The sequence below is a fragment of the Pyrus communis genome, chromosome 1 (genome assembly GCF_041283825.1).
Source record: "Pyrus communis isolate YQ-2024b chromosome 1, ASM4128382v1, whole genome shotgun sequence".
Lineage (NCBI taxonomy): Eukaryota > Viridiplantae > Streptophyta > Magnoliopsida > Rosales > Rosaceae > Pyrus > Pyrus communis.
The window spans coordinates 7,347,773-7,366,856 of NC_142565.1; the positions used below are offsets into that span (position 1 = coordinate 7,347,773).

The window sequence follows — 19,084 nt, forward strand, 5'->3', positions numbered from 1 at the left end:
TTAGTACATAGTCATGATACACCCCATCATCTACCGGATGTCATTTTATCTAATCTTCATTAATTTTTGTCAAAATTACAAATTTACCATTTAATGTGAAAATTAACTAAAATTTAATAAAATAAGACATAACAAATAATTAAATGTATAATAATCATACACCGTAGTTATACTTGTGAAGAAAAATGTTCCTCGTGAAAAACATGCATCCAGTCGGATAATGAATGCTGTATGGAAAAAGGGTGACAAGGCAGGACTTGTACATTGAGCTCCCTGGCTTCTTTTGTTTTTGCCACTTATTAGTTTTTTTTTTTTTTTTTTTTTTAATTCACAATTTTTAAAAATCCTCTAAAAACCAACCGTATTTTTTATCCGTTTCTATATCCAAATGCGTTATTTGTAATAAATAACAACCAAAAAAAAAATTTATGATTTTGGATTCGAAACTATGAGTTTTTTGTGGAAATAATAGCTGGTCTTAAAGTTCGACAAAATTTATTATAAATCTTAAAAGACAATTCAATTATAACCAGCAATAATATACATTGGTATGTTTATGGGGTGTAATCAAACTAAGATTTTAGAGGATTTTAAAAATGATAGATTTGATAGAATTTAAGAGGATTGGAGACTTCTACAAAAGTCATATGGATTTTTAAAGAATTTGAATGGATTTTGGTGGATTGCGGTCGAAGGATTTGAAATCCTAGAGGGTGAGATTGGATTCTTTTTAGTCTTGGTTATATATATTTTTGACTCTCAAATCCCGCAATATCCACAACTTATAGAAATCCTCCAAAATCTTAATTTTTTTAATACACTTAGATTTGGATGGATTTTAATTGACTACACTATGATTTTAAAGTCAAATCCGAGTTTGACTACACCCATTAGATAATTTTTTGGTCACTGAAGTATTGTATGCAATTAATACCTCTTTATTTGTTTTGCTTCATAAATGCAATATCAAATTATCGTTTCTAATTAAAAAGAAAAAGTGCAACTGTCATTGAGATTTAGAAACAAGAGGACATATACACATACTTGTTAATCCATGTTATTGAGTAAGAACAATGGAATTTAAATGGTCATACTGGTCATGACTTAAGTATTATTCTTAATTTTTTTTTTTTATGTTATTGAGTAAGAATGTCGAATCTGAATTCTAAGCATATCATATTTTGGTAGATGATATTGTATCACCTTTCTATTAAGTTATTAACAACAGAGTCCACTAACATAAATAGATTTCACCTCTACTAGCAAGACGGTACAATAATGTAGTCCCCTGAAATTTTTCAGAACTTGAGTCTTGAGTCTTGACAAAGGTATATGAACAAAGAGGAGAATATCTAGCATTCCCATTTTATATAACACTAGCCTTCATGCACACGTTCACGCCAGTGCATAAGGTATTTTTTTGAATTACAACGTGCTACGCATGACTTACATTTTTTAAATGTATTTATATGCGTAAATTGTCAAAATGAAAGTGAAATATTTGAAGTAAATAAATAATCTTAAATCATGCTAGAAGAAACCTCTTATAAACCAATTAAAGCAGTTGAACTCACATAATAAAATCAGTTTCTATAGAATTTACATTAAGAATATAGAAAACAATATTTAATAAACAATTGATTGAATCACATTATTGCTAGCCTATTGTGAGGCTAAGCCCACCATTTTCCCTATAATGTAGATAATATCGTTTGTTAAAATAAAATAAAAAAACAATCATTTGACAACTAATTTAATCACATTATTATCCGCGTGCGAAAGACCTTTTTTATAACTGGCATTACACGCCTCTTAAGATGTTTTGAACTTGTTTAAAATAGAGAGAATAATATTTAATAAACAACTAATTGAATCACATTATTGCTAGCCCATTGTAAGGTTAATTCAATCACATTATTATTCGCGTGCAAATGACATTTTTACTATTAAAATGATGAAAATGCCCCTGCCTTATTTGATGCATTATTTTGGGATGCCTTTGAAGTTTTTTGTCTTGGGGGCATTTTTGTTGAAGCTTGGTGACACCAAATACCATTGACTTTTACATTCTCTTTATATATAACTACCCTTCAAGCATGCACGCACGCGCGCGCAGAAGACATTTTTTGAATCACGACGTGCTACACGCGACTTACACGTTTTAAATATATTTATATGCGTAAATTGACAAAAGGAAAGTCAAATATTTGAAGTAAATGATTAATTTTAGATCATGTTAGAAGAAACCCCTGATAAACTAATTAAAGCAGCTGAATTTACATAATAAAATAGATTTATATAGAATTTACATTAAGAATAAAGAAAATAATATTTAATAAACAATTGATTGAATCACATTATTGCTAGTCAATTGTGAGGCTAAGCCTACCATCTCCCCCTTAGCATAGATAATATCGTTTGTTAAAAAAAAACAATCATTTGTCAATTAATTTAATCACATTATTATCCGCGAGCGAAATACTTTTTTTTATAAAGAAAATAATATTTAATAAACAACTGATTGAATCACATTATTGCTAGCTCATTGTGAGACTAAGCCCACCCATTTCCCCTTAGTGTAGATAATATCGTTTGTTATAAATAAAAATAAATAAACAACTTATTTAACAACTTATTTAATCACATTATTATTCGTATGTGAAATACCTTTTTTATAACCAGCATTACACACGTTTTAAGATGTTTTAAACACAATATTCATGATTTTTCTTATTTTTTATTATATTTTTCTTTTCCCTTCATGTGGGCACCATCAACTTTCACTCATCCTTCCATTTTTTTATTTTTTTCTCTCTTCTCACTTTTATATTTTATGATAACCAAATTACCCCTGCCTTATTTGATATATTATATTGAACTACTTTTAAATTTTTTTGGTTAAGAGGCAATTTTGTCCTAATCTCCCCTGCCTTATTTGATATATTATATTGAACTACTTTTAAATTTTTTTTGGTTAAGAGGCAATTTTGTCCTAATCTTTTTGTCGAAGCTGTGACACCAAAACTGGCCTCCAGAACAAATAGATAGATATGACCCCATTATTTGTTTTTACATAAATAACCACTTGTAAGGCCCCATGTGGAGTTTTGGCATTATATATTAAACTTTGATTATTAGTCCACTTTGAAACATCATAATTCAAGATTCTCTGGCTAAACTCTAGCTGTTTAGCAATCGATATCTTTTGTATATTATATATACAAACGGTTGGATTCATGACATCATTTTTTTTACATTATTTTTTTTGTGGAATTTACCCGTTAATGTATTTCAACGATCTGAACCATCTTATCTTTTAAGCTTTCCCTAAAAAATCATATTCACCAAAAATTACCAAAATCTTAGATCGTATGAGTGTTGGGTTAAATTTGATGTCAAGATATATATATTATATGCAATGCTCTAACCAATTGCTTTGTGTGTTCTAAATCATTGGTATTGCCTCCTTTGATCACAAGGCATGACAATGAATGGTGGCTAATGGCCCATTGTTTTATGCAAGTTCTTATCTTTATTCACTTTTTGTACTATTCTTGTTTAAAATTTACAAATCAGTCACAGTTCGATGCTTGTGTAGATTTTTTTTCATACATATTTTTAATACGTTACCTATACATATATATTAGTTTGTGATTTGCATATAAGAAGAAACGAACCCTTACTCGAGCAGAAATCATAGCGGCTCTTGTTCATCTTGAAAGAAGCCCTTGCTTCGGTTTTTGTCACATTCTAATTAGGTTATGAAGTGATTTCTGTTACTTTTATGTTGGCTGTCCAAAAAATTTCAAAGATTTCCGCACACTTATTTTCTTGTTCTACACAACCCTATTTCTTTTTGTGCAAGAGAAGAAAAATAGTGTGCGGAAATACATTTTCTGTTTCAAATTGCAATTTCAACTACAAAAAGCATGTTAAAAGAATGAGAAAGGCCTTTCCTTTTCCCCCCTTTTTATGGCATTCAATATCACAAACTTGAATACAATTAATTTTAACATAAATTTGAACCTACACAGACAGGTGCAATGGAATTCCTATGTTTCTCAAGATCGCACATTCCAGCAAAACAACTTAGTGAAGGGGGATTATTTTACTGATTAGCACGCTACTTGAAGTCGAGGTATTTTCAAATGCGTTAAAATGCTGATCCGCTGCCCTTTGTCTTCCCGAGCATCACATCTTTGGCTTCGTTGATTTTGGAAGCAAGGTAATGACTGCCGCCTGCATCAGGATGGTTCGCAACCATCACCTTTCTATGTGCTTCCTTGACCTTGTCTGCAGCTGCACTTTCCCTGTCCACCATAAGAACGAAAATCAATTTTGCTTAAAAACATAGGAGAAGACAACACGACCACAACTTCAACATTAAAGTGTCAAGCATCACTCTCCAATCTTTTCTATCTCCATTCTTTTAGGGTTTGACTTGGTTCGGATAACTACACGTATTCTAGAATCAAGTCAATTACAAGGTCATTGATTCGACAAAATAATCAATTTTCTTGTTTTCATGTTTGGTTGAAATCGAGACTTGCCAAATGATGAAACAGAAAAGCACCTAATATTTTGATCTCCAAAAAACATGTTTTGGTTATAATTTGATGGAATATTCCTTTCAGTTTCCTTGACTGTGGATAAATAAACAGCAATGGTTAAGCTAGGAAAAGATTCTATATTCGACATTATAAAATCTGCTTACCTGACACCGAGAATAAGAGCTGCTTCCCTCTTTGTCATTGTCGGCTGGAAGCCACCTTCATAAAATTTCCGCATTCTAGCTTTTGGTGGTCGTGTCTTGAACGCATGCCAAGCCTGGATACCATATCTACCAGCAAGGGCAGTAGCAGCTACTGCAAGACCAGCCAAAAATGGTGTAGCCTGAAGTACATCTAAAATTTCATTAATTCTACAGAATTGCAATTTGTCATTTTAATTCTACGATCTTTCTGAACTAAATCTCAATTGGCATTCTTAATCTGCTAAAACTCCTTCTGATTTAGTTCCCCTCCAATATTCCAAGCGCCATTTGCCCAACGTCATGACAAAGGTGCATTCCCACTAGTTTTTGGAATAACATTACATCATCTACATAGTTCAATGCAGAAAGGCACCATCATCTAACAGTCACACACACAGGGAGCCAAATCCTAGACGGAAAAATCTCACTTGGACAATCAAATGAAGGCACTAACCACACAGTCCTGACCTGTGAATATGAAAAACAATAGTTTGAAACAATATATGCGTGCGAGACAGATATATCGAATCAAATGCATACAGGGCATGAAATTATTTGACAGAACGGTCCTGCCATCTTAAAGCCAAATTTAAACATACCGGAATGTGCACAGGTTTCTAACAGATCAGGATGCCGCTAATTGGAGACGAAAACATCCAATAATGACCAGACAACTGGAAGGAATGCATATCAAATCAAAATGTGGAGATTTCATCAAGATTTGATAAAATAATTTGATTAGCGAACCTGAAGAAGTTCCTTAATCATTTTATTCCTAAGATTAACACATTATCCAGTTTTCTCCATGTGGCCAATACAATCCTTTTGTTCTAAAACTCCCAATACAAATATATATATCTAGATAGATGTATATATGGATGTATATATATGTGTATGCAGCATGAAGCCAATAAAACGAGTCAAATTTAGTAGATATTCTGCTGTACCAATCTATTCAATGCGAACCCACAAATTTTAAGCAAACCCCAATCCAATGCAAAGAACCAATATTCAAAATTTCAACAAAAATTAAAACTTTACGAACCCTAGTACCAAAATCACATTAAAATTTGAACTTGGGAATAGAAATGGAGAGTGAAAAAAAAAAAAGGATGCGGCGGGGAATACGAGATTTTTCTCACCATATCGTGGAATGTATCGTGACTGAGCTCAAATTCTGTCTTTCATTCAGAGGCTTCTCGAAGCTGGTTGTGAGCTGGGGAAGAAGATACTGTGTGCTCTCTGCCCAACATGTTTTTATCCCTAATCCCTTGTTCCCAAATTCTAATTCGTCCAATTAAGTTTTGGGTACCTATCATATAGCCACGTGTAACCACCATTTATACGACGACGGCCCACGGGACAAAGTTCGGATTGTCTAGGCCCATTTTCATCAAAGTATTAAGGGGTTGCACCCAGTAAGCTCGTTTGGACTGCATTTGTACAAAGTACTTCTTGGTGAAAAGTGTTTACATTAGGTGTGTTTTTTTGGAACCGGATCGTTTCCTGAGCTTGGCAGGCTGAGGAAAGGATTCGGGCTGTTGAAATTTGATTCAATGGTTACAAATATGAGAACTCTCTAGAAATTATAATAATTGTAGCCGTTATATTAAATTTCAAAGGCTCGGATTCTTTGCTCTAGAGGCTCAGCTTCCTGAGAATTCAGTTCTTTTTTTTCTTTTTTGTACATGTATTTAAAAAATTCCAAGTGTTTCTAGTCAATAGAACTTTATATTATTATAATGCTTTTATCAAAGAAATTTTAAACAAGCTTATAATAACGGAAATCCTCTTCACGAAAAGGGATCCTCTCCAGATCCCTTCCTCCTAATATACCAAAATCAGGGAATCCGGACCATTGAAAATTGATCCAACAGGTACAAACAGGGGCCCATTTTAAAAGTTATAATAACTTCAGCCATTGGATCAAATTTCAATGGTCTGGATCTCCTGATTTGGTGGATTAGGAGAAGGGGATTTGGAGAGAATCCCTCTCCTATAATAACAGACACAATTTTGAAATAATTTTTTTAGTACAATAATATATTTTACACTAAAGGGGGGGGGGAGAATTTGATTAAGTCACATAATGTGCAACCTAATTTGGTACTAAATTCGCCGTCTACGATATTCAAACGTAAAACTTCTCGCTTACAAGTAAAAAAGAATATCACCAAACCCGTATTACGTTTTGAACAAACTTGACTTTGGAGTACGTTTTCAAAACTACACACCCGATGCCCTACATGTTAAGTTATAAAAAGTTTTGATTGGGCAAAATGTTCTCCTTGTCACCAGAATATGACAATTTAATTGGGTTTACATATTAGGAATTTTCTCAAACCTGTCTTATTACACGAAACTTTCAACCGAAGCTTTTCTCCGAAAGAAAAAACCCCGAGGAGGTAAAAGCTCCGATCCGACGAGATTCATGGTTGGATTGATGAATCTTAAAGAAGTAGCAAAAAGAAAAGGGCAAGATCAACGCTATCTATAGAAAGAAACAAATTAACTTGATCAACTGAAAAATCAAGCAACTGAGGAGTCAAAAGATATCAAAAACCGCAGCAATCTGCAGACAACTAAGGAAACAATATTTCTGCTACCATGAGCTAACGTTCAACCCCCAAACCAATCCTCATGTGCTACAACATTTTATGTAACAATCTCGAAACACGACGAGACAAAGGTTATTGAGAAGAAGAAGAAAACAGATGTTGATATTAATCATGGCGACAACTGAAACAGACACGAAAATCACAAACCGATCGATTTTTCTTGTCTCTTCTCTTCCTCCTCCACCCTCTAACAAAAGCCTGGCCAATCTTTTATTCAATCTTCTTCAACTCACCAACATCTACCTAAGTTACATGCTTGCTTTTATTTTACATGCACACTCTCTCTCTCTCACTAGACTGATCACTAGCTACCTGCTGCCTTTCATCGCGTGCACTGGAGTGCCTTTAATGGAGCTAGAATCATACCTAAGAGGACCGGAGTGCCTCCTTGGTCCAGCCGGGGAAGCAGAGAATGACAGCTGCTTCTTTACAGACGTCACTGATCCTTTCTCTGATGGTGTTCCGTTCTTCTCTGACTGGTTTGAGTTTAGGGTTGCCAACCTCGACCTGGCCTTTGTTGGTTTCGTGGGTGTCCTGTAATTTTGAACCGAAGGCGAGCTTGCAAGGCTCTCGTCAGCTCTGACGGAAAATCCTGCCATGCTATGCCTCCTGTTGAAGCGTTCTGACTGGATGCTTAGCGTTCTCCTGGAGTCCTCATCTCCAACCCGACCATTTCCTCTTGGGTTTCTCCTGGTTACTGATGCGGACGATGGTGCTTTGGAGAGAGGAGTTGAAGGGGATTGGCGACTCGAAGGTCTGTTTGATCTTAGGACAGTAAGGGGCCTAGGAGAAGGCTTATCACGAAGAGCATAAGCTTTTGTGATTTCCCCCACAGACATGGAGGCACGGCTTGCAGCACTCCTCATGGAGGCCCGGTCATTGAAGTCTGCTGTACTTCGGCTCTCCCATGGCCTTGCAGCCATCCATCGCTCCAACCAACTCCAACCCCAGTGGGGATTGCTGGGGTCCATAAAGGTCGGGTGTTCAGATTTCGGAGAGTTCTTCCACATTTTCTGTGAAGTAGATGTATTGGGTCAGTTTAAGTTAGAAGATTGATTCAATATGTTAAAAAGAATAATGAGATTCATCACAGCATAATCTCAAATCGGATTTCAAAATCGCCAACGACAGACTTCCTGTAATCCTACCCGGTGAGAGAATGAATAGGCCAATGCCCTTTCTCGTCTAATAGCAGCCTCTTGTTTCATTTGTAGCTTTGCCTCGACCTGCTCCTTCGATTCTGTGCTATCATTCCAATCTTCTCCCATCTGTCACAACGAGCTTATTATATCACAAAAACGAAGACTAAAGCCTGAAATAAATATAAAACTAGAGGATGAAGCAAATCGAAGATTGAACTCAGAGAACAGAAGATGCCAAGTGCGCATAACATATCAGGGGAACTTACAGAAGCTTTGAGTGTCTCAAGCTCTTTCTCTTGTTTCTGTTGGAGCTGTCGCTGAAGTGCCTGATTCTCCTCAGACATTCTAATCCTCCTTGCACGAATCTGAGACTGCACATGAGCAACAGTCTGCATGCATCTTAATGTGGTAGTTGCTTGTCGTTTAACAGATTGGCCCTCTATCAATGATTTCAACCTCACCAACCCCCTCAAAGCTTGTAACGCCCTTCTTGCCTGAAATCACAAATCGCAGCACAACCTCATCTAATGCATACAGCTCATCGCCGAATAATGGTTATATCGAAGCTATTGTTACAGATTGTTATTTACTGCTTTACTAAATTAAACATAATTCTAAATGCTGTCAGCGTCCCCTTATCCATAAGAAGTTGGCCTTGAAATGTGATCACTAAAATTGAACAACCAACCGTTCAACTGATTCAACAGAACTAGAAGAAAACAACTGACATACTTTTGCATTTTATCACAAATCAAACATCTTAATGAAACGAATAGGACTATAGAACAATGTAGCCAAATAAAACAGACCAAGTGCCCTCGGAAAGCAGTCTGAATCTTGATAGCTGCAGCCTCCTGCATCGACTTTCTGGTGTAACGGGGCATGGGCACAGCTGTAAGGCGAACAACCTCTGCGGCAGCCTGAACAGCAGCCACAGCTGCCTCTGCAGCCACGGCAGTGGCAAGTGCCACAGAGTAAGCATGTTTGTTCTGTGCATTCTCAGCCTCAGCTAACTCGACATCTTCTTTTGGAGGCGGGGTCGGAGGAGGAGGGTGGGTAGGGGTACTAGCGGGGGCAGGAGCAGGGGCGGGGGCAGGGATAACCAATGCGGTTTCTTCGCAGGAAGATACCGCATCCTCGTTCTTGTACTTCCCAAACCATTTCTTTGACTTGTGAGTCTTCTGGCATGAAAGTACAATTGTTCAGATCAGAAACTCGTATTAGTTTTCGATACAACAACGATGTAAGATCAAATTAAACCAGTTAAGCAAACCTGATCTTTATTTTCCTTTGGATCAAGGGTGAGGGCTTTCTTGAGTGTAGAAAACCAACTCCCTTTCCTCCCCATTTCCTAGCAAAGCATGCTGCAAAAAAAAAAACAAATTTATGAAATTTCAGATACATACAATACAATAAACAAGAGACGTCATGAAATTTCTCAATGCATAAAATTCAAATAACCCAGAAATTCAAAAGGAACAGTGGACAAGGAAAGTTGAAACTTGAAAGTCAAAGTTCAACCTTCAAGATTCTGACTTTTTGGTAGGAAATCTATGTCATAAATACACAGAGATCTAATTAGTCACCCGGTAAACACGGTTAATAACTTCCTAAACCTAATTACAAAGGGTAAAGAACAGACAATAAGAAGAAGAAAAAAAACTGCCAACCCAACAGAGAAAGATGCGAACTTTCGGTTGTCCATTAATGCAAACAATAAATGGACCAAAACCCAGATTCCAAAACTGCAAGATTTTCACAAAATCCATAGAACCAAATCAAATATCCTACCTGCAGCAACTTAGAGAGAGAAAGAGAGGAGAGAGTGACTGACAAAATGACAGAGCCCACAAGTAAATAGAAGGACAAATGTATGAGAAAAACACAGGCCAAAACAAAAAAAAAGGACAACTTTCAGTACCTCTGCTCGAAAATTCCCAGATTTCTGTGAGTTTTTGGGAACTTCCTCTCCCCTGAAAAAAAAGAAAAAAACAGAAAATACCCAAAGGAGTTTATGAATGGGGGGAGAGAGAGAGTGTGTGTGTGTGTGGGGAGGAGAGAGAGAGGGGCGGGGGACCGATCTTTGGTGAGGAAAGCTTCAACGTTCGGAAAAACAGAACAAGTTGCAGAGGAGCAGAAGGAACGGAGGAGGTGGTTAAGGGAGAATTCGGAGGGGCCGACAGATCGGGGTTTCTATTTTAGCAAGAATCAAAAGACAACATTAGACAACAACAAATTCGCTGTCTTTATCTTTAGCAGTTTTTGAGGATTTTTTCGGGATACAGCCATCGTTCCGATCTGCTGCAACTTGAACCACAGCAACGCCTGTGCTTTCCTCCAAACAAGGCATGCCTCACGAATTGAACTAAATTTTGATCATTTGTTAATTTCGTGGATAAAAAGAAAAAGGGTTGCTTGTTTTACAATCAAACGATGTGATTTCACTCAAAAATCATGCAAAGCACAAATTTTAAGATGATGAAATGGTTAGCGTGAAGAAAAAATAGCAAGTTGGTATAAAATTTGTGTAACTTGCATGCCAAGTTTAAAACTTTCTTCGATTGTACAAGTATAAGGGCTCGTATTTATGAAATGATTACAAACTTTGTATTTAGACTATTACAATTCATACATGCTTTAACCATATGGATTATGAGAGGTGGATAAATAAATTGTTCTAAATCTTAACTACCACTCAACTTATTGATAGTCCAAACTCTGAAAATTGCCGTGGTTAGGGAACTACGAGGCTGGTTTAGTGATTAGGCGATCTAATTAATTAAATTAATTATTTCCCTTTATAACAAATCAAAGTCACTTTCTGAAACTTACGTATGTATGATAGTTAATACATAAAACAAGAAAAAAGAAAAAGAAGACAAACCTTGTGCAGTCTTTAGTTGCATGTAACATAGTGTCCAGAGAAACCCTAGCAGTTGTGCACTACATTATCCGTTTTAGGTTAAAGTTTCTTTATATAAAGGGTTGGTAGCCACTTGTCACTTGGTGAGGCCACCACTACACAGAATTTTAAGAGAGGGGTATGTTATCTACACACCCATTTTCACTTCTCAGACATCTTCTTAATTTCCGGCCGTCGGATCGAATTAATTGAAGAAGGTTAAATTACAAAAATCAATAAGGGGTGTGTGAAGAGTAAAAATGGGTGTGTGGATATCACACTCCTTAAAGAGATGAGTGCATCATTTGGTGGAACCATTAATGCTGCACCTTTTTAAATTATTTACAAACTTGTACATTTGTAGGAGGAGAATGACTTGTATGACACGAATACACCTCTAACTTTTATTCTCTAAAAATAATTGAAAATATGAATTATCCCCTAAAAATGAAATTTTCTTTATATAAAATCCGACATAGTTGTTTTCCCCATAAAACAATGACGTGTGTAAGTTTTTGTTCATATTTCTTTGTTTCATTGATACTGAATGGCACGTGACGATGTATTCGTACTATGTAAGTTGTGCTCCGTTGTAGGAGAAATGAATGCTAGCCACTGGAAATTGTATATAATGCCCTCACACATTCGTCCCCTAATAGTCACACGATCAGTATCCACCTGGTGTATATAAAAGTTGATTAATGCGCTATTTTAGATTCCAATTTGTTGTGTTTAAGTGACGAAGAGTATTTATTCATGTATTAAGATTCTGTATTTAAGTGACTAAAACATTTATTCATGCATTGAGAATTTGCAGCATTGAGATTTTGTGTTCTGTTCCAATCAGTCTCTCCTAATATCAGTTTGTACAAAAAAGTTGGAAGCTTGGAATAAACTTGTTTTCAACATTGACATGTGTGACATGAGTCATGAGGCTTAATTTATAAGGAAAAGTAAACAGTATCGAAAGTGTTTCGTTAACTCCCTTAATTTTTATCTTTGCCAAATTATGAAAGTCTGAATTTGGAGTGCACGTTGAGTATTCGTCACTCCGCTCGAGTGATATGACTTTGTGATACTTCAATTGATTTAATTAGTTGGAGCTTTCAACTGACAATTTAACCACCACATTTGTCAACTGACAAACTTCTTTATTTCCAACTTAGACGGCATTTTCTGTTAAATTTTAAATGCAATAATGTGGTGTGCATACGATGTGTCACATAGGTCGGAAAAAAAGTTGAGATGAATAACAGTTTCACGTATAAATACGTTGCCGATGAACTTTGAGCACTTTCACCCGTTTTACCGAGGTAACAGCAAAAGAAGGGCAATGGCACATAATCAAAAGGAAGTGCTTAATTCCAAAATCGAATTCCACTTGTTCTAAAGGATTGGATCATAAATTAGGGTAGCACAAGGAATGTTCAACTAGCCATCTAGTTGATTTAATTCCTGAATTTTCAGAGATTCGATTACAAATTTTACACGTAATTCACACAATTTTTTATTTTATACGTGTTAGTAAACACATGAAAAATCAAGAGTCAATAAAATTCCAATACTCAAGCCACCCAAAGGGCCACAATCTTAAGGTAGGCCCACATTTTCTTGGGCGAGTTAAAGCAGGCCTCAGCCCAAGGTGTAAGCCTTTTTTAAAGGGCCGGTCTCGGACATTCAGCTCAACAGAACGACAGCGTTTTGGGGTTGAGGGTGTGGGGAAGCCGAAATCAGGTTAAACGAAGGGAAGCTCGTACCCTGCGTCGGTTTGAGGCGCCTAACGAAAAACGACGACGCAGCTTCCTTCCTCCATTGCAGGCTGACGAGAGAGAGAGAGAGAGAGCCATGGGCAAGCTGGGGAAGAAGGCAAGGAAGTTCTCGAAGAAGAATCTCCAGTCCGTTCTCAGAAAAAATCGCAAGTTGAATTCCAAGTTCAACAAAAGGAGAACTTCCAAGAGTATGCTCTCTCTCTCTCTCTCTCTCTCTCTCTCTCTCTCTAACTGTATGTATATATATAGATATATATTCTACAACTACAACAAACCCATGTGGCCTACTGATTAAAAGCTTGAAACTTGGGTTGAGTAGAAAATAAATAAAATTTTGGAACTTGCTTCTTTTGGTGTGTTCTTGCTTGGGTTGTTGTTACATTTTGTTTATAATTTGTGTATTTTATGTGGGATATGGCGTGTGTATTGTGATTTGTGAAAGTTTTAGTTTTTGAATGCGTGGAGTTTTGGGTTTTCTTTAATTTTGTGGGTTTTAATTGTTTTTTGTGATTTCTTTGTATTTGGAGATTGTTTCTCGCTTCTCTGATTTCTGTTTGTGGAAATATGTTAATTCAATTGTTGCAGAAGGTGGGAAAGAAGATGGCGGTAAAGAACAGAAAAGGGACGCAGTAGAGTTGTCTAATGCAAGGTACGAGGAGGGGCATTTTTCGCATTTCAGGATTTAGAACATATACTTTTTGAATGCCATTCTTTATACTACTTGTATCTTATTCGCTTCTTTTTTTAGTTTTTATTTTTCTGCCGTTTAGCATTTTCCGTTAGGAGGATTGAGCTTTGGAGACCACGTTTTCCAGAAAAATAATAGATATATGTCAAACATTGAGGGAAAATGGAAAATCAGAGAATGTTTTTATTGATTTCAAGGCTTCAATCCAACATTCTAACCTGCCAGAAAACTTTTCTTCCTCGAAGATGGCATTTCCTGAAGAAGAAGAAGAAAAACTAAGGAAATGTTTCCCATGAAATGTTTTGCATGTCAAATAAGCATCAGGATATTTTGCATCCAGAAAACTTTCCTGTTGAACTGTTTTCCATTGAAACAAATGAAGCCAATGCGTTTTTCAGTTTCACTATGTACTTTCATTTTGTAGTTTACCTTAACTGCATTGTAGTGTTATACCATCATCACGGAAATGCTAATTTGAAAAACTTGTTCTCAGAAATACTGAAGGAGAATACATAGAAGACACTCCTCTTGATGCGATATTCAGTGAAGATGAGAATGATGTGTTTGGAGATGATTCAGACAGTGATGGGTATCTTTCAGAGGTATTGAAAGTACATTTTCCTGGGAACTCTTCTTAGCTTCAGTCACTTTACTGGGATATTTTTTTTGATTGAATTTTTATTTTCTTTCAATGTATGATTAGGAATCAAGTGATCTGCATCTATCTCATGGTGAAACTGAGAATTCACAAGAAGGTGAGGTCATTATTGCCATCTGTTGATTTGGTATCATTCCGATATTAATTTTTCTTCTCTTCTCCTCTCCCCTTTACATTTTTATGACATTTATATGCAGGAAATTTTGGCAGTAGTGGTAGTGATTTATCTGTGCAGAACAGGGAAATTCAACTTGAACTTGCGAAGAAAACGAAAAAATTAGACAAATTGAAGGAAAAGGTAATGGTCATGGTTATTACTTCAAAGTTCATGCTTTTAAGAAGATTGTTTCTTTTACCAATTACCACCGCATTTTGCTCAACCTACTGACTATCTTTCTCCACCTCCCATCAAATTGTTTCATTTTCTTTTTAATGATCGTGTTTGCTTGGAAAATTTTCAGGACCCAGATTTTTCTAACTTTCTTGATGGCTATCATAAGCGATCTGAACAGTTCAGAAACAAAAAGGCAAGTTATATCTATTGTGAAGTTTAGCTTCAGTTTTTGAGTTTTGTTTGGAGCAGTACATTTGTGTTTTATATTGCAGGATTGGCTGTTTGATGTCTCTTCTTTCTCCTGATTATGCACGTGCATGTTGCAGTATGCCGATGAGGATGAGATGAGCGAGGATGATATGCAGCCAGAGAATGTGGATGGTGTTAACACTCACGTTAGCAAGTTGTTGACCAGCTCTGCCATTGATTCTTTGTGTCAACTAGTCAAAGAGCACCAAAGTGTGCCTGCGCTTACTAGTCTATTAAATGGGTACCGTGCTGCATGCCACTATGGAGCTGAATCAACCAGGGTCTTTGATGCTGATTCTTGTTGTGGAATTCAGAACAGTGAAACCTTTTGCAAGATATTAATGTTCATGCTTAATGAGGCTGATAATATATTTAGGGGGCGAATGGGCATATCAAGCTCCAATCCCAAGAAAGAGAAGAGTTTGGACTTAAGCAAGAATTCAAAATGGAATACTCTTAAGCCATTGATAAAATCATATTTGAGGAGTACCCTTTTACTGCTGAATGAGGATAATGAATCTGAGATATTGGCCTTCTCCTTAGCACGGATCAGAGCTTCGTTGACATTTTTTGTTGCTTTCCCTTCTTTGCTCCGCAGACTTATCAAGGTATTTCTAAATGAATGAAAAAAATAGTTCAAACTCAATTTATCTATATAAATCACCAAATCATTCTGTATACAGATGCTTTATCCATCATCGTGCTTGTTTACTTACTAATTACTATATAGGTCGTGCAACTCATGCTTAACACTACTATTTGAAACTGCAGATTGCTGTTCATCTGTGGGCAACAGGGAAAGGAACTATATCATCTCTATCCTTTTTCATCATACGCGATGTGGCTTCTGTTTTTCGCTCTGATTGCTTTGACACCTGCTTTATTAACACATATAAATCATTTATTGGTCATTGCCAATTTATGGAGCCTGTTCTATTTCAACACGTACAGTTTCTAAGAAACTCCTTTGTTGAGCTATGCTCTGTGGATCTGCAGAAAGCATCTAGTAAAGCAATGGTGTCCATCAAGCAACTTTCTAAAATACTGAAGCAGGGTCTGCTGACAAAGAAGAAGGTGTTGTCATTAATTCAATCCTATTGGTGCTTGTTTAATTAAATTCTGAAATTTGAGCTTTTTCCTCTTTCAAGTTATTTGTTTATGTGTGTGAGAGTGTAGTTTATAAGAATTTGCGGTATTTCGGATACTTACTGAAGTTCTCCCTGATTTTCTATGGCCAGGAAGCTGTCAAGAAGATATGCAGTTGGCAATACACAAATTGCATTGATCTATGGGTCATGTTTATATCAGCTAACATACCTGATTATGATCTTCAGCCGTTGCTCTTTATGATCATTCAGATTATAAACGGAGTGGCTGTCTTGTTTTCTGGACCTAGATATTTGCCTTTAAGAGTCAAATGCATTCAATGGTTGAATCAGCTCTCATCTTCCTCAGGAATTTTTATTCCTATTGCCTCTTTAGTGGTGGATATTTTGGAATATAAAATTGGCAAGGATGTTGGTAAACCTGGAAAAGACACCAATATGATGTGTTCTGTAAAGGTTAGGAATTCATAACTTTACCGATAGAAAAGTGTGTTTACAATTGAGTTATGCAGTCTGCTCTTTTGATTTATTATTGTTGGTACGTATTTTTGGTGCAGTTTCCAAAGAATTGGTTAAAATCAAGGAACTTTCAAGAACAGTGTGTTGTATCTGTTCTCGAGCTGCTTTCAGCGCATTTTTCTCAGTGGAGCTATCATATTTCTTTTCCTGATCTGGCGACTATTCCCCTCGTTCGCTTGAGGAAGTTCCATGAAATAACTACTATAGAGAGTTTCAAGCGTATAGTGAAGCGCTTTATTGATCAGGTACAGCCTCATAGAAGATTTAGTCTTTTACTTGCATCTGTCTCCTTGAAAACGAATTTATTTTCCAGATATAGGGACGCTCGGAGACATAGGTCTCTTTTCCTAGCATCGTCTTGAGTAGAAAATTTGCTTGAAGGTCGGACCTCAATAAAAATGGGAACCCTTTGGACTCCCACTATTTGGGCTGTCTTTAAATGCAGGATGTACTAATATTATTGTGTGTCTGGGGCATCCATCGTAAAAAAAATCATAATTTCCTCGGTTTTTGTGATGCAAATTCAAATAAAACTATCATATGAAAAATAATGTCTGAGACAGTGACACAGTAATGGTTCCTTTGTTGGCCTTTGCAAACTCCCCAACATTGTTAATAAGCTGCTTCCTCAGCCTCCATGGCTGGCAATCAAGTTAATGTGTTTAGGAATTATCTTTGTGATGTGACAAAAAGGTTCTGTTGCTTGCACTGCAGGTGGAGCAAAACATTGAATTTGTGCGGAAGAAGAGAGACGAGGTGCCTTTTTCACCAAAAGATCAACAATCTGTAGAATCATTTCTCCAGGTTTGCAGCCATCATGGTCATTATTTTTTTGACTTTGACGAATGCAACTTGTTTTTATATGTTAAATGGTCAATATGCAGCTAGAAAAGCACAGTGGCAATACTCCGTTTGCACAATATTATAAAAGCATCATCGACAAGGCTACTTCCAGAGATTTGGCTCTATTTGAAAAGGTGCAACATACTTAACCTTATTTTTGCGTTCTTACTGTTTTCGATTGACTAGGTATGGCACCTTGAATGTTAACTATGGGGGTAGTTTAGCTATTGCACGATGACATTTTAGGTGTAAAGGCAGTCAGAATCAACCTTTTCCTAGCAAACTCATTAAATTTTAATTCCTGTTGTGGTACTTGATGCAGTTCTCCGAAGCGGAGAAAATCAACAAGAAAACACAAAAGAAAACAAAGCGGCCTCAAAATGACAAGGTCACTGAAGGTGCCAATGGTAAACACTCGGAGAAAAGAAAAGCCAACGCTTCTACTAATGGCAGCAGCCAAGGAAAGAAAAGAAAGCAGCCTCAAAATGACAAGGCAGGTGCCAATGGTAAACATTCGGGGAAAAGAAAAGCCAATGCGTCTATAAATGGTGGCAGACAAGGAAAGATGAGGAGAGAAGAAAAGTCTGAATCGTAAATCGTTCTGAAATGACGAATTCGTGAACCCTCATCAGATTCGCCGAGCAAATTTTGATTCTTTTGGTAATCATTTCCAGTTTTGATGTACTCATTTAAGCTTATAGATATCTTATTGCAGAACAGACATATTAGGTCAGTGTTCCCTATATCAACAAAGACATGTAGGCTGTTGCTTTGCCTGTAATGTTATAAGGAAAGTTTTGTTCAACATGCATGCAGAGGTGGACTCCCATTACTGATGAGAAAACATTTCTTGTTATATCTTTTTTCTATTGCTTTTTAAAAACGGTGTTTTTCTTCCGAATGCCAAATGCCAAATACTGGACGATGTCTTAAGTTCGTATATGTATGTATGTATGTATTGCCTTGCAGCCTTTGGTTCTATAAAAAATCAAAGTAGAAAAGGAAAAGAAGGCTGGCACTTGGCGTAAATAAATTATACGCCGATACGAAATACCACTACCAATCTGTGGTACATAATTATTATGAAATTATTATAATAAATCAAGTATTTATGTGTATTTAGGCACACATTTGCAGATATTGTTTAATTTTAAATTAAGGGCATCAAGTCTGTTTTTAAAGTATTAACTTAGAGCCAGATCCTTCAATCAAGCTATGGAACAAGAGAAAAAATTATCAAGACGCATTGTTATTTCCTTCATCTCTGTTTATATAGAGGTACAAGGCATTGTTCTAAAAATTCTGACCTAGCGCTGCCTAGACTCCATTTAGATAGTAGGCGGTTGGCTACCATCTCGATTAATTTCTAGGCGTTTGAAAATTAAGAAAGGGCGCCTAGACTTGCTTAGGCGTCTGCATAAGCTGCTTAGGTTGCGACTCTCACTTGTACAAAAAATTGATAACTTTCATTTTGCATTTTATTTTTTCAATAAAATGTAAGAG

General features: G+C 36.3%; 3 protein-coding genes across 5 annotated transcripts; 1 reads left to right on the forward strand and 2 right to left on the reverse strand.

The window, feature by feature from the left end:
* Window positions 1-3,932: 3,932 nt before the first annotated feature.
* LOC137720954 (mitochondrial import inner membrane translocase subunit TIM14-1) lies at window positions 3,933-6,050 on the reverse strand (the record flags this gene model as incomplete). Its single annotated transcript, XM_088678446.1, has 4 exons — window positions 3,933-4,310; window positions 4,715-4,865; window positions 5,208-5,221; window positions 5,896-6,050. Coding segments are annotated over 4 exons (477 nt in total), but the record flags the coding sequence as incomplete, so codon positions are not given.
* A 1,393-nt stretch (window positions 6,051-7,443) lies between these two features.
* LOC137721295 (protein IQ-DOMAIN 3-like) lies at window positions 7,444-11,096 on the reverse strand. 2 transcript variants are annotated; one of them, XM_068460401.2, is made up of 6 exons: window positions 10,435-11,096; window positions 9,787-9,877; window positions 9,323-9,691; window positions 8,780-9,007; window positions 8,520-8,639; window positions 7,444-8,384 (listed from the first exon to the last, which is right to left on the reverse strand). In XM_068460401.2, exons 2-6 carry the CDS (start codon window positions 9,859-9,861, stop codon window positions 7,680-7,682), a joined length of 1,497 nt encoding a protein of 498 aa, XP_068316502.2. In that variant the 5' UTR covers window positions 9,862-9,877; window positions 10,435-11,096; the 3' UTR covers window positions 7,444-7,679. The 2 variants fall into 2 exon arrangements, with proteins under 2 accessions (XP_068316502.2, XP_068316501.2); XM_068460400.2 differs by having other exon boundaries at window positions 9,323-9,694; window positions 10,435-10,733.
* Window positions 11,097-13,124: 2,028 nt separating this feature from the next.
* LOC137720246 (protein REBELOTE) lies at window positions 13,125-18,437 on the forward strand. 2 transcript variants are annotated; one of them, XM_068459286.2, is made up of 13 exons: window positions 13,125-13,372; window positions 13,770-13,833; window positions 14,366-14,474; window positions 14,576-14,627; window positions 14,728-14,828; window positions 14,992-15,057; window positions 15,191-15,721; window positions 15,885-16,187; window positions 16,352-16,675; window positions 16,777-16,983; window positions 17,453-17,542; window positions 17,623-17,715; window positions 17,904-18,437. In XM_068459286.2, exons 1-13 carry the CDS (start codon window positions 13,261-13,263, stop codon window positions 18,174-18,176), a joined length of 2,325 nt encoding a protein of 774 aa, XP_068315387.2. In that variant the 5' UTR covers window positions 13,125-13,260; the 3' UTR covers window positions 18,177-18,437. The 2 variants fall into 2 exon arrangements, with proteins under 2 accessions (XP_068315387.2, XP_068315388.2); XM_068459287.2 differs by having other exon boundaries at window positions 13,126-13,372; window positions 13,773-13,833.
* Window positions 18,438-19,084: the final 647 nt, after the last annotated feature.

What these genes read in the sequence shown, in the direction of transcription:
- LOC137721295 (XM_068460400.2), bottom strand. Translation starts at nt 9,861, where the DNA reads ATGGGGAGGAAAGGGAGTTGGTTTTCTACACTCAAGAAAGCCCTCACC. An exon ending in CTGCTTTCCGAGGGCACTTG is followed by an intron (nt 9,008 to 9,322) that starts GTCTGTTTTATT and finishes TTGTGATTTCAG; the next exon opens with GCAAGAAGGGCGTTACAAGC. An exon ending in TTGAGACACTCAAAGCTTCT is followed by an intron (nt 8,640 to 8,779) that starts GTAAGTTCCCCT and finishes TCGTTGTGACAG; the next exon opens with ATGGGAGAAGATTGGAATGA.
- LOC137720246 (XM_068459286.2), top strand. Translation starts at nt 13,261, where the DNA reads ATGGGCAAGCTGGGGAAGAAGGCAAGGAAGTTCTCGAAGAAGAATCTC. An exon ending in AACAGTTCAGAAACAAAAAG is followed by an intron (nt 15,058 to 15,190) that starts GCAAGTTATATC and finishes TGCATGTTGCAG; the next exon opens with TATGCCGATGAGGATGAGAT. An exon ending in GTCTGCTGACAAAGAAGAAG is followed by an intron (nt 16,188 to 16,351) that starts GTGTTGTCATTA and finishes TTCTATGGCCAG; the next exon opens with GAAGCTGTCAAGAAGATATG.